The sequence below is a fragment of the Aethalodelphis obliquidens genome, unplaced genomic scaffold (assembly GCF_003676395.1).
Source record: "Aethalodelphis obliquidens isolate GAN/ISIS:26980383/991018 unplaced genomic scaffold, ASM367639v1 scaffold50, whole genome shotgun sequence".
NCBI classification, from domain to species: domain Eukaryota; kingdom Metazoa; phylum Chordata; class Mammalia; order Artiodactyla; family Delphinidae; genus Aethalodelphis; species Aethalodelphis obliquidens.
Window position 1 is genome coordinate 14,500,704 of NW_020837994.1, and position 13,727 is coordinate 14,514,430.

The 13,727-nt window shown below is 40.7% G+C and overlaps 1 protein-coding gene and 1 long non-coding RNA gene across 3 annotated transcripts in view; one reads left to right on the top strand and one right to left on the bottom strand.

The window, feature by feature from the left end:
* The window catches only part of GRM5 (glutamate metabotropic receptor 5), a 559,718-nt gene that overhangs the window by 13,859 nt on the left and 532,132 nt on the right, over positions 1-13,727 (bottom strand). Inside the window, exon 9 of one of the 2 annotated variants that reach the window (XM_027083628.1) lies at positions 6,953-7,048. The exons of the other annotated variant lie outside the window; for it this stretch is intronic. Within the exon in view, the coding sequence (XP_026939429.1) occupies positions 6,953-7,048 (96 nt within the window). The remainder of the gene's footprint in view (positions 1-6,952; positions 7,049-13,727) is intronic. 2 annotated transcript variants of the gene reach the window in all.
* Positions 1-13,727, top strand: part of LOC113607869 (uncharacterized) — a 44,436-nt gene that overhangs the window by 9,116 nt on the left and 21,593 nt on the right. The window contains exon 3 of the long non-coding RNA XR_003428126.1: positions 10,107-10,214. This is a non-coding gene — a long non-coding RNA (uncharacterized LOC113607869). The remainder of the gene's footprint in view (positions 1-10,106; positions 10,215-13,727) is intronic.

The following is a 13,727-nucleotide window of genomic DNA, read 5'->3' on the forward strand; positions in this document are numbered from 1 at the left end:
GAAAGAACAAAAGAAGACACAGCTGGGCTTCCCTGGTGGTGCAGTGGTTGAGAATCTGCCTGCCAATGCAGGGAACACGGGTTCGAGCCCTGGTCTGGGAAGATCCCACATGCCGCGGAGCAACTGGGCCCGTGAGCCACAACTACTGAGCCTGAGCTTCTGGAGCCTGTGCTCCGCAACAAGAGGCCACGATAGTGAGAGGCCCGCACACTGCGATGAAGAGTGGCCCCCGTTTGCCACAACTAGAGAAAGCCCTCGCACAGATACGAAGACCCAACACAGCCAAAAAAATAAAAATATACATAAATCAAAAAAAAAAAAAAAGACACAGCTGTTTCGTGCCTGTGGGCTGAAGCTTCCAGGAAGACTTTGTGGAAGAATCCAGCTTGATTTAAACCTTGAATAAAACATGGGATTGGGATTGATGGCAAAGGAGAGTCTTGGAATGATAGTAACTCCCGTTTGAATAGAACTTTCTACTTCACAAGGTGTTTTCACCTGTGTTATTATATTTGCCCTTCACAACAGCTGTTTGACATAGCGCTTCTAATGATGTATTTATAGGTCTGTTCCTGCACAAAACTTGGAACACTCCAAGGGCAGCCACTACATGCATCTCCTGTGTTTAATATGGTACCTGATGCAGAGTAGGTAGGCTGGGAGTGTCAAGCAAATGAAGTAAATTCTTTCACCTTGAGTGCTTGGTATAGACAGGTATTATTAACCTGTATTATAGATGCAAAAACTGCGGTTTATAGAACTTAACTAAGTTGTCTAACTCAAAAGGCAGAACAGTGCCTCAAATATGACCCTAAATCCAGATCACTGCCACCACGCAATATTGTCTCTGTGCTGAGGGCCAAGATACACACTGAACCAAAGGGCTGACAAGACATACCTTTGTGGAGCAGCAAGGGAAATGCCAACACCCAAGTTTGTGTCCATAAAATGACCTGATAATAAATTCCAAAGCTCTGTGTCAACATTCACCTGAACATTGCAGAGATGACTCCGGAGGGACTGTAGGATAAGAGAATGTCCCCGGAATTCTACAGTGGTTGCTGAAAACATGATTTCTGTTTAGACAAAATATTCCTTTTGACCTTAGTTAAAGCACCTCAGCTAATGCATGTAACTTAAATCTGATGTATGAAGAGTACTCTGATTTCGAGGCTTTGAATCCTGGTTGGACATCTACCACTAACATGCTTATTATGTATAAAAAGCTCCTCATTTAAGAAAGCAATTTTTTGGATTATTTTTGCTTATTGCATAAAATGGGCCATGCCACAGATGTGAGGCACTAAGTCGATTCCAGTTCCATTCCCTTTGGGTTGCTTCACGTGCTTCATGATGTATCTTTTCATTCCTTTCCTCCCTCCCTCCTTCCTTCCTTCCTTGTATTATGGTAAGACACTTAAAATGAGACCTACCCTCTTAAATTTTTTAGTGTACATTACGGTATTATCACTTCACACCTGTTAGGATAACTATTAATCAAAAAAACTCACAAAGGATAACAAGTGTTGGTGAGGATGTGGAGAAATTGGAACCTTTGTACAAAACGCAAAATGCAAAATGTTGCAACATCTGGGGAAAACAGTATGGAAGTTCCTTAAAAAATTGAAAACAGACTGCCACCTGATCCAGCAATCCCACTGCTGGGTATATATCCAAAAAATTGAAATCAGGATCTCAAAAGAGGTATTAGCACCCCCATGTTCATTGCTGTATTATTCATAGTAGCCTAACAACCTAAATGTCCATTGGTGGATAAATGGATAAAGAAAATGTGTCGCTTCTGAAGAGACATTTTCCCAAAGAAGACATACAGATGGCCATCGGGTACATGGAAAGGTGCTCAACATCACTAATCATCAGGGAAATGCGCATCCAAACCCCAATGAGATATCACATCAGACCTGTTAGAATGGCTCTTATCCAAAAGAGAAGAAATAACAAGCGTTTGCAAGGATGTGGAGAAAAGGGGACCCTTGCACACTTTGGTGGGAATATAAATTGGTGCAGCCACTGTGGAAGACAGTTTGGAGGTTCCTCAAAAAGTTAAAAATCACACTGCCATGCGAAGCCAGCAATTCCAACGCTGGGTATTTATCCAAAGAAATGAAATCAATATCTTGAAGAGGTATCTGTACCCTAACGTTCGTTGCAGCATTATTTACAATAGCCAAGATACGGAAGCAACTGAGTGCATTGATGGACAAATGGATAAAGAAAATGTGCATAAAGAAAATATCATTCAGCCTTGAAACAGAAGGAAATCCTGCTGTTTGTGACAACGTGAATGAAACTTGAGGGCGTTATATTAAGTTAAATAAGGCAGATACAGACAAATACTGTATGATCTCATATATGCCATGGAAAGGAAAAATATCTTGCTTATAATGTTCTTGTGAGAACTTAATGTATAACATTTGTGAAGGGACTACCCCGGTATCTGATGCACAGTAATTACAGTAATGGAAGCAATTGTTATTATTAGTCTTACTCGTTTTAGAACATCTCTAAATATAAGTTATAACATTAATTTGAAGTTGACTTTGGGGAGGAGTGAAGAGAAGACTACTGCAGCCATCCTAGCCTATGGCTCAGCACCCAGCTGGCCTCTGCTGTGCTGCAAAGGCAGCCTCTTTCTCTTCTGTGGACTCTGAATTTTTATCGTTATACAGTGTCCTTCTTTATCTTTCTTTATGGCCTTTGTTTTAAGGTCTATTTTGTCTGATACGAGTGTTGGGACCCTGCTTTTTTGTCATTTCTGTTTGCATGACATGTCTTTTTCCCATGCCTTTGCTTTCAGTCTGTGTGTGTCCTTTGCCCTGAAGTGGGTCTCTTGTAGGCAGCATATTGTAGGCTCTTGTATTTTTATCCGATCTGCCACTCTGTCTTTAGATTGAGCATTTTATGGACTCTGAATTGTATATAACTGTGTGCCTAGCTGTTTCTGAACACTCGATTCAGGTTTATTTTATTATCATTTAGTTTCTATTACTCTTAATTCTATTTGCACTGGCATTGGTTATTGTTTACGATATTAAATGAGGAGTTAATATGATAAACAATTGTTCTATGGGAGAAGGGTTCCATATTTGCACTGCAGTGATCTCTTTTTCTGACTCTGTTTCCCGATAGACAATTGATTTTCAAGGGCATTAGTCTTGACTTGGTCATCCATTTATCTCCAGAGTCTTGTCAGTGCTTGGCTTATAGTAGATGCTTAGTAAATGATCATTACATGGAGGAAGAAATAATTGAAGGGATGAGAGGCAAAAAAATCCTAACACAGGTATCACATTTTGGGCTTACTTTCAAATCTGAGTTCCTTACTCATTTAATAATGACTATTATTACATTGCTGTTACTAGATTCCCTAAGGTGTTATTGAACAATTATACCCACTAAAATTAGATGCCGCATCTACTAGGTGAAAAGCAGTTACTCAGCTGACTAGGGGTTGATCTTTCACATAACTGATATCATGACGTAGCAACAGTAAAAAGAACCCCCTACCACCCTCCTTCCTTCAGGCACTGAATGAGGGCTTTAGATCTGTATCATTTGATTAAGGGGGCCCTTTCTCAAAGAGAGTCTGGGAGACTCAATATCTGTGCCTCTCCTTCATGGGGTATAACATGAGCACATCAGAATGCAGATTCCAGGGAGCACTGAGGTGGAATCCCCCTGCTGAGACAGGCAATAGTAACATTCATTGTTGAGGATTTAGCCAATCCCGAGAGCGGACCATCTCCGTATGAACTCCCACGTAACAGTGCTTAGAGAATTTCTGGTTCTTAGAGCACCTCCCTGTTTAGGACTCTCTTTCACTTCTCCTGCAATCAGGAAGACTGCTCTGAAACACACTTAGACTGTCCACTGTGAAAATATGAAAAGGTGACAAGTTATGCTATAGTCAGACAGAAAGAAAAAGAATGTTCACATAAAGGGAAAACGGCGACATAGTATTTCAGGAAGCTAGAGTGGTAGGGATACATACAGTGTTCCTTTTCCTTTCCAAGTGGGGGGGCGAGGGGGGAGATGTGAGGGGGTGTCTCTAAGGCCCTGCCAGTGTTGCAGATAAGGTCATGCTGTTGTGCCGTGCTATGACTGCACGCCTTGTAAAACTCCTTCTCTCCTGCCCGGCAACATGGCTCTGCAAGGATCTCCCCAGGCATGACTTCATAGGGTCCGGTCCATTCTATAGTGTCATCATAGAAAACATAGGCAAATGAGATGCCGGCCGACACTCCTGGTTTTCTGTGGTTGTTGGAGCTTTTCTCGGCCCCTCCCTGGGACTGGTGGTTTGGTAATGGCTGCAGAATCAGCCCAGATGTTTGCAGAGTAAATAGGATGCTTGACCGTGACTCTGGGAAGCAACTGGGGGGAGGAGTGGGAATGGATAAGAAAGAGGGCCTTATCAGCTGGTACTAAAAGTATCTATGAAAGTCTCATACAGTTATGCTTTTTCCAGCCCTTCCATTCTATTCCAGAGCCAGCAAATTGGGATTAACTACTCTAACCCCTTATTTAGAAATAGTATACATTGCAGTTGTCTCCTCTCTGCTATCTTAATATCTTTCTCTTAATATTCATTTTAAACTTATCTCTTTTGGATAAATATTTTGTGTGTGTATTCATATAAACAAATAGGACTCCTCCCATATATGCTTTCTCTCTCTTTGTCAGTTTTTACTTGATGTTAAAGAAATGGAAAGAAAAAGTAGGAAGGGAAGATCATTTGTTTCTACTTAACTATGCTTATCTGTGAGGCTGAGGTGTTTGCTCCATCAGAACTCTCTTAACTGCAGCATACACTGCTCCCCTCTGCCGAGCAGGACATATCAGTGTAATAAGCCTTGCCATTACCTTGGCTATATTCAAACAAATGCCGAATGGTATCTTACTGTTGTAGGGAAATTTAGACCATTACAGTGTAGACACATTGAGTGGCTACCTTTGTAGATCTGGACCTGACCCAAGGAAGCTGGGGTCCCCTTGCTGTCTCCCGTCTCCCTCCTCCCCCCCGCACCCCCATTCTCAAACAAGACAGCCTTGAGCAAATCTAATCGCTAGGCTGATCAGATCTGAGTTCCAAGCACTGACTAAACTCTCTCAAGAATACCGCATGATGGAATTGAGACCTTATGTTTTCCATGAATAGCTTCATGTCATCTCCTACACAAGTGGATTATTTCAGAATATCGGTTTATGGACTGACTAAATCTGAATGACCTTGGAAACTTGTTACACTACAGATTCCTAGGTTGTGCTGACCAAGACTTTGCCTTAGGATGTTTGATAGGCAGCCGAGTTTGCTACGCTTGGGAACTCCAGTCCAAGACAGTGCCTCAAATTACAAGTCACTTTGGACAGAGCCCCAGCGCTCATTTGATGCAGTCATTTTCACCGTGTCCTGTCAACTCTGATGCTGTCTGAATGATTTTCAAGTAGAGGAATTGTGCCACTTAGTTATATCTGAATAGAAGGAAACTAGGAGCCCCAGTAGCAGTCTGTTGAGTTACCCGCCACAGAATGATCCACTGAGGCTTATCTTCCAGACACACTGAGATCCAAAGAAAGCTGTATAAAGGGATTGTGGGTATAAGACTATCAGATACATCAGTGTGCACACATATGTGCCTATACGTGTACACGTGCTCTCACTGCCTTGTTTCTGGGAGCTGTGAACGAAGTCAGCCAAGCTCTTGACCAGGGCTGCTGTGAATGATGGCTCAGGCTGTACACTGCACAGTTCAGGGCATCATTTTCACAGACTGTGATGTGAACGGCCCCCAGAAGTTGTGCAGTGTCCTTGTAGAAAGTTAGACATTATTTTGAAAACCAGAAGACACCCACTACTGCGGAATCGAACAACGTTTGGAGGTGAAAGTTCACGGGATTAGATTCTCTTCTTGCTCTGCAAGCGGGATCTCAAGCTCTGCTCTCAGCACATGGGCACACATATGTACACACTGTATCTTCTGCACTTCCCCTTTCCTTTAATCCAGGCTGATTTGCGAGAGCTTCCCTCCCACACTTCAGTACCACAGATGGATTGGGAAAAGCCACAACAAATTAGGGGTGGGGAGTTAGTTCATGGGGGACAATTTCCCAACTCAGGGCTCCTCCAGGCTTCTTTATCTCCAGAGCCCTTTTCTTGAAACCCAGTCCCATGCAATAAAGCACGTTTATTTCATGCAGACAAAGCTTAGTTGATGCTTATAGTTCCAGCTACCCCAGTTTCCTGGGCACAGCTTGGTTGGGAGGGCCTGGTATGACGGAACATGCACAGCGCAGCGACAGGGTGTGTTCACCACCAAACACAGAGAAGGAAGGGAGCTGCAAAGCTACGGTAGCTAGAGGAGGACTAGCTTTCCTGATTTCAGTTCACGAAAAGCCTCTGGCCTCTACAGTTCACTCGTTTGGCCTGGCATTTGCCCTTGGCTGTGAGATGACATTTCATTCAAAGTAAGTCAGATGAATTCCCAGGCTTGTGGGATCAGGGCTGGAGTCTCCCCTCCATTGCAGTCCTTCCCTCAAAACCAGTCCTAGGCTTTTGCATTTGTTTTTGTTAAGCAATTGGATCGTCCTGAAATGTGTATTTCCTCCAATCTCTTCCACTTTGCAAACTCCACAGAAGCGTGTAACCAGTAATTTAAAACCCACAGGGACACTGACTGTGAGCTAAGGCTTCAGACATGCAAAGCGCACAACCCTGGGGAACAGCAGCGTCCGGGACAGGAGGCTCCCATCACTTCACACGTGGGTGGCGTGGGTTTTTGCAAATCAAACGCACGTAGAAACCCAGTGGTGGCCCAGGTTGGACACACTGCACGGGAGGCACGGTGGAGTGAGGACCCAGACCAGGGAGCCACCTGTTCCTGTAGCTTGCGTACATTTAGTTCACACCACCTCAGGCCACTCACACTTTGCTTACCTGCTCATTGTTGCTCTCCCACCATTCCCCATACTCCCTTTGGGGGTGAAACACTCTATTTCCGACTTGTGCTGGGCCAGTCTCCTGTCTTTGTACCTGGTGAGCACGAACAGGGACAGGAGCAAACAGAGAGATGTGATTGTGTGCTTCCCTGGCCGGGCTGAGGAAGAGCTGGGGCTGCAGAGGGTGGCCCCTCGCCCGAACAGGGCTCCTGCTTTCACTGCGGTGGCTGACCTGTGATGCTATAGATGGTTGTGATGGTATATCGATAACACTGGGGGGTAATTTTGTTACTCCTTGGGTGAGCCACATGTGATCTACCCTTTTACATTGCCTGTTGATCATATTTAATAGTCAGTGGAAAAAGGATGTAATTCATAGCCTCTAAGAAAAAGATGAATATCAGTACATTAGAATTTAGTGTTTACCATATGCCAGACCTGGTGCTGGAATTTGACCCAAATGTAGTCCTGGCAACAACTTGTGGCAGAGCCTCTGCTATCATTGTATCCATTTTACTGAAGCAGAAACTTAAGATTATAAGGATTAAGTAGATTGATCAAGGATTTTGGACACAGGAATCTAAGTTCAGAACCTACACTTTTAGCCATTATAATGTGTTTGCCATCTAGTTTAAAAAGTCATTCTTATCATTAATGAACCTTCCATGAGTGGTACTGTGTCTGAGCGTGATACTAGAGACTGGTGATGCCAAAAGAGAAAAGAGACGTTCCTTGGATGTGAGAGGTTTACATAACCATTAAGCTGAAGTGTGACAGTCAGTATTGGGCTGCTTGCATTGTGGTGAGTGGCTTAAACAGCTTTTATATCAGAGTTAACAATTCACCACATCTGGAAGGTACTAGAAATTTCATCTAAAATAAGTTAAGAGATTTCCAACGTTTGTCTGCTACATGGTGCATCAGGATGAACCCTTATACTTGTATGACAGTTTTCAGAGCCAACATGCTTTCACAGAAATAATCTTTTTTTAATTCATCAGTTTAAGCCCGTGGGGTAATTAAAGAGGCATTGTTATCCCCATTTGCCAAATGAGGAAACTGAGACTTACTTAACTGACTTGACCAAAATCACAAGCCTAGTGAGTAGAGAGTAATAGTCAGTAGAGCTTGCAAGCGTCCAAGGCTCTTAAGGTTTATTATTATCTTTATTACATTTTCCCTTCTAAATCTGGAGCCTGATCTGGTGCCACTTCATCCACGTTCCTGTTATTCAGCAGGTAGTGATAAAGTGACTATCAGAAGACCTGTTTACTCTTGATATAGTCACTTTTAAAAAAAGTTTTCTTTTTCTGCTGTCTCAAAATTCATGTTAAATAAAACAAAAGGCAACAAAATTAAAATCATTATTTGTCCTGGGATAAAGGGCTTGCTCATAACTTTTTTCTCTTCTTAGATGTGAAAAGTATTTAGTATTTGAGTGAAAGTGAAATGGCTCGTTAAGTCAAGCAAAATGGATTACCTTCTTCAGTGAACATTAGTTGAGCATCTATTAAATTCTAGGCAATAGGCTTTGTCCTAGGGATAGAGAGATAAATAATCTTCAGGTCCTGCCTCATAGAGCTCACAGTCTCATGGGAGAAGGAAGGGGAGAAGACAGTATGTACACAGTAACTTTAGGTCTAAGCCATAAAGAAGAGAGGAAAAGAACTTAAAAGACTTTCTTTGAGAAGGTAAAGCATCGGACCAAACCAGATTGAGCAGCTTTTATTTCACCAAAGAAAACACCTTGGAAGAGGATCCCTTGTGAAGTACCAATCATCGAAGGGCATTCCACATTTCAATAGAAATTTTTTGTGTTTATTTGTGAATTGGGTTGCATAGTCAGAATGCTGCTCTAGAGCTTAAATTAAAAGAATATTAATAGAATAATAGAAGTATTCATGGTTCCTTACAAAGGGTTCCTTAAAAGTATTTTGAATATCTTCTGTTAGGCTAATTTCCAGTTAATTTAAATTTTTTCATAGCTAATTTAGGACATCTACACTCTTCATGCCCCAAAGCTCTTCTTTCTGTCTCTATCTATGTCGCTCTGTCTGTCTCTCTCTCATGTACACACACACATAGGCACACACTCTGCCAGGTGCCCCTGCTTATGAAACATCTTATTCTCTCATAACCCACTCTCTTTTGGTAAAAGATTTTACAAAACAAAATAAAAAATACAAATCCCGACTTATTCCAATAAAGCAAGAGATACATTAGACTTATTTAGAAGTTTCAAATAGTTCTTGTATCCAAGGAGAAAATGTCATTTACAGATTGGGAAGCTTATCTTTGCTTTTGGATGGGACACTTCTTCCTGTCTATAACTATAATTACAGCTTAACTATGTTTACCAGATACTTAAATAAACCACATTTTCATTCATTCACTTATTCATTGTTCCATTCACCATAATGTGCTGTTTCAAGTAGCTAATAATGCTTCTATAGTCTCTGCTGCAGGTGTATAATTCTTTCCATTTGGGCTTATTGCAGAACTCTAGAACTGTCAATTAAAATAGTTAAAGCTTTTCAGAGTTTATAGCTAATAAAATATCAGTGAAAATTACTTCTCTTATATAATAAATTCATATATCTTTTAGGCACTTACTAAAGCAGAGATATACACAGAGTTACGCACACATATACACACATACTTTTGAGGTACGGTTTTACGTGCTTTACAAATATTAACTCAGTTTTCAAAAAATGCTTTGTGATTATATTCAAGGTCATAATAGAAATAATGATGATAACAGAATATTGAATGTTCCAGGTTCTTTTTGGTATATTATCTTCAATTCTTAAAACTACCCTACAAAGTAGGTGCTATTTTCCTTACTCCAAAGAGGCAGGCCTTGAGGATCAGGGTCCGTAAGCCCAAGCTTACAAGGTTTATGAATGGGGAACCCAGTATTAGAAAATGACTCCAAAGCTCATCTTATTTCCATTCATCTTCCGTATAAGTAACAATGTCAGTAATTTTAGAAACAAAACTATGAAGACTTACTATTTACCTTTTCTAGGCCCCATTTTGCAAATAAGTAGTAGAGTTAATAAGGATGGCTAGTGGAGGAGCTAGTGGAGGACTTTACATCGTGTTCCCTCATTTGGGTTCCTATAGATGCACTACATATGTTTAATTTACAGCATTCAAACCATTTACTGAATACCCCATGTGCAAGGCACTGTGATAAGGAGCACGTGGATAACTCTATGCCATTGATAAGTTCATAGCCTGGAGTGGGAGGATGAAATGTAAGCAGATAATTTTCAAACAACGTGAGAAGTTTTATTATAGAAACGGATGCAAGAAGGACTCCTAACCCATACTAGAATGGCAGGAAAAACTTCAGTGAGATATGATTCCAGGGTAAATCTTGAAAGATGAGTAGGAATGCAGTATGAAAAGATGGGTACGCAAGCAGAAGAGACATCAAGAGCAAACAGCATGGTGTGCACGGGGAAACAGTGCTTGGTGTTTTTTACTGTAACCTAGGGTAAATAACACAAGGTAAAATGCATGGTGTGGATGGAGAGGCTAAGAAAAAAATGTGGTCGGAGTTGACATTTAGATAAAATACTACGGACTTGAGGGAATGGAACTAGAGATAGAGCGACTCATTCTATTGTAATAGTTCATGTGAGAGACGTTGAGATAATTCCTTGGGGTAGTGATAATAGGAGGAAAATTAGAGAACAGTTTCAAAAATATTTAGGAGGTAGAATGAGTAGGATTATCGATGAGTTTAAGAGAGAGAAGTGCAGAATGCTACCTCGGTTACTGCCTTGGGTGGTGCACTTAACTGAGTTAAGAAAATATAGGAGAAGGAGTATATTTGGAGGAAGAAATAAAAAGCTTCATTGTGGAATATTGGGTTTGAGATGCTGGTGGAACATACAATTGGACAAATTCAGCAGGCACATGGGTTTAAGAATCCAGAAGTTAGGGGACTATTATGTACTTGGGAGCCATTAGCATACAGATGACTGCAAATACCGCGAGAACGGTTGAAAGTGCCCACAGAGAGCAGGTAAACTATGGGGTGGTGGAGGGAAGGATTACGGACTTGCTCATTCTACCTGTTAACAAACTCCTCTAACACTGTTAATGGAAGCATTCCCTCTAAATGTTTTCTGAGTACCTGCTATATGCTAGATACTGAATTCAGGGTTCTTCAATCTGCTGTTTTTTTCCCTTTACAGTCTCCAGACTTGTAGATCTGTGCTCAATATAGCTTTGACACTTTGGTTTCTGGGCCATAATCTTAGCGTGAAAATCTGTCACAATAGGTTTAAGAGATTTAAGAATGATTTGTTCTGAAATTAGCTTTAGTTGCCGTCTATGAAGATTTTTTTTTTTTGATTCCTTTTGTACCTCCTTTGTCCAGGAAGCTCTAGTTCCTCTTTACTCAGTTCTACAAGAACCCATGTTCGTCTGGTGAATTTAAAAGATATGGGGGTAATCACTAAGGATTGGATAGTAAATGTAATTTCTCCATAATGATTTGAATAAAAAATTCCATTTCTTTACTCCCTTTCCCCTGTCTCTCCCAATATCTACTAGACACTGGATTACTGAAATTTCTATATAGGCTCTGTGTCCAGAATGGATAAATGAGTCCAGAATGAGGTGAAAGACCAGAATAAAATGAATAAATTCAAAGAAGAATGTGTATATTAGGTGAAATAGCAGGTATTGTGGGGATGATGCCTGAAGCTAGAAGGAAAAGAGAGAGTTTGATATTAGACATAAGGACTCCTTATGGGAGGGAGAGTCAGGTAATATGTTTACTAGAGGTAGGATGGCTAAAATGATAATTCTAATTGCATTAGAATTTAATCATTACAATTGAGAAATGAGCCCATGGTGATGGTTTCCTCTTTATTATATAGGCACTAAAGTAACCCAGAACGATAGCAGAGCTTGGGGTGGACAGAAATTCTTTACCCAGAAGTTGGTAGTAAATAGTAATTTTAAAGAAAGTTGAAAGATAGAGGGATAACTAGATGTCAAGAGCCTCAGTGAAGGCGGTTTTTCACTTTTACATTTCTGTGTGACATATGTCTGGAAGTAGCATGGAGTTGCTGACCCCCAGCTCTGTGCCCTGAGGAATATGTGATGTGGAAGGATAAGTAACCTATGAAAGGCCTACAGGGGAAGGAATGTCCTTAGGAGAGAACCAGGTTTTAAGGTAAAGAAAATACAGTAAATGGAGTGTTTAATGAAGAGGTTGAAATTGAAGGAGGGTCTTTATCAAGAAATAGGGATTACAGACAGAGCCTTCAAATGGTTTAGAAGGGAAAAGTCCAGTGGGTGAAACAAAGACCAATATGTGTAATTGGAATTTCCCATCACGATACTGTTTCTGAGATGGTAGGAAGATTCCATGGTAAATTCTCTCACCTTCCCTTAATGTCAAGTGCAAAGATTTTCCATCATCCACGAGTGAGGAGGCCCATGAAGCAAGTGCTGTTGTGAGTAGCTATCCCATGTTTTCTGATACATATTGCAGACTCTCTGAGTATGTGGTTGAGATCAGAGGGGGAAAACAGCATTGAGATCCTGGAGGTCTCAGTAGAGGGAAACAAGGGACAGAAGAGGAGAAAGCTGAAGGTGCCAGAGGCACGTTTCTCTGACTCCATAATTTAGTCAAGGCCTTGTCCTGCCCAAAGTGTTGTTCCTTCCAGTGGCTAAAATTATCTTGAGAAATAGTTTTCTTTTTCCCATCTTCTCTCCCACACTGACTCCCACTATGCCGCATACTCCACTCTTTGAAGGAGCGTTGAGCTAATTCTTCTGAACTCTGAACAATGCCCAGCTCATTTTCTGCTCCCACACTAGGTATCATTCAGTTTAGTGTGAACCACAGGGAGACATTTTCTCCTATGTGTAGAAACCACCGTACACACATTTTACTTTATTCCATCATCCTTTAAAATATTCAGAGGGAAAAAAAAAAACCCCAACAGTGGTCTCTATTAGAGGTCAATGAAAGGAAGATGGAAAATGTTGGAAATTTCATGTATGTTTTCTGTGTAAATTCAATATGGAATGGTCACCAATAGGGCAGGAGAGAAGGATTGGGGAGTTAGTGTGTAGGAGGGTGTTTTTAAAGGAAATTTCTCATTTAAACCATTATAAATGCATCCTATTTACGAAGTAAACTTAAATCCTCTTTTTCTTCAACTGCATTCTGTTATTCAGAATAGAAGTATGGTATGAGCAGAGATAAATGATATGGAAGGAAAGAGTCTTTTCCTCAAAAATAAAAATTATTGACGTAGTTATAGAACAAATCACTTCGTCACAGAAAACCCAGTAAGTGATTTTCACACCAAAATTTCTGTCAAGAAGGCAGAGTTTTGAGGCTAAGATTAAGCATAAACCTAGAAAACTAGAGAATTACAAAAAGATGATGAGTGAATAAAACTTGTGAATGAATATGTGGATGAATAAATGAATAAAATGGAAAGGTAACTTGCAGGGGTTATCAAATCTCCAAAGGGCTTTGTTGTTATTTGTTTTGCTTGGTTTTGTTTTGTTTTTATGAAGTGGAAACTGAAGCAACTTTGTAGACTTAGGTCAAGAGACCAAGGAAGAGAGGAAAAAAATTAAAGATGTTTGGGGAAAGGGAATACCTAGTGTAGAGTTTTGAGATAAAACAATTACAGAATAAAAGGAAAGAACACACTTTTTTCACTTATACATCATAATTAACCAGTTGGCATATACTGCAGGCTTCATCTTCACACCATACCCGGAATCTG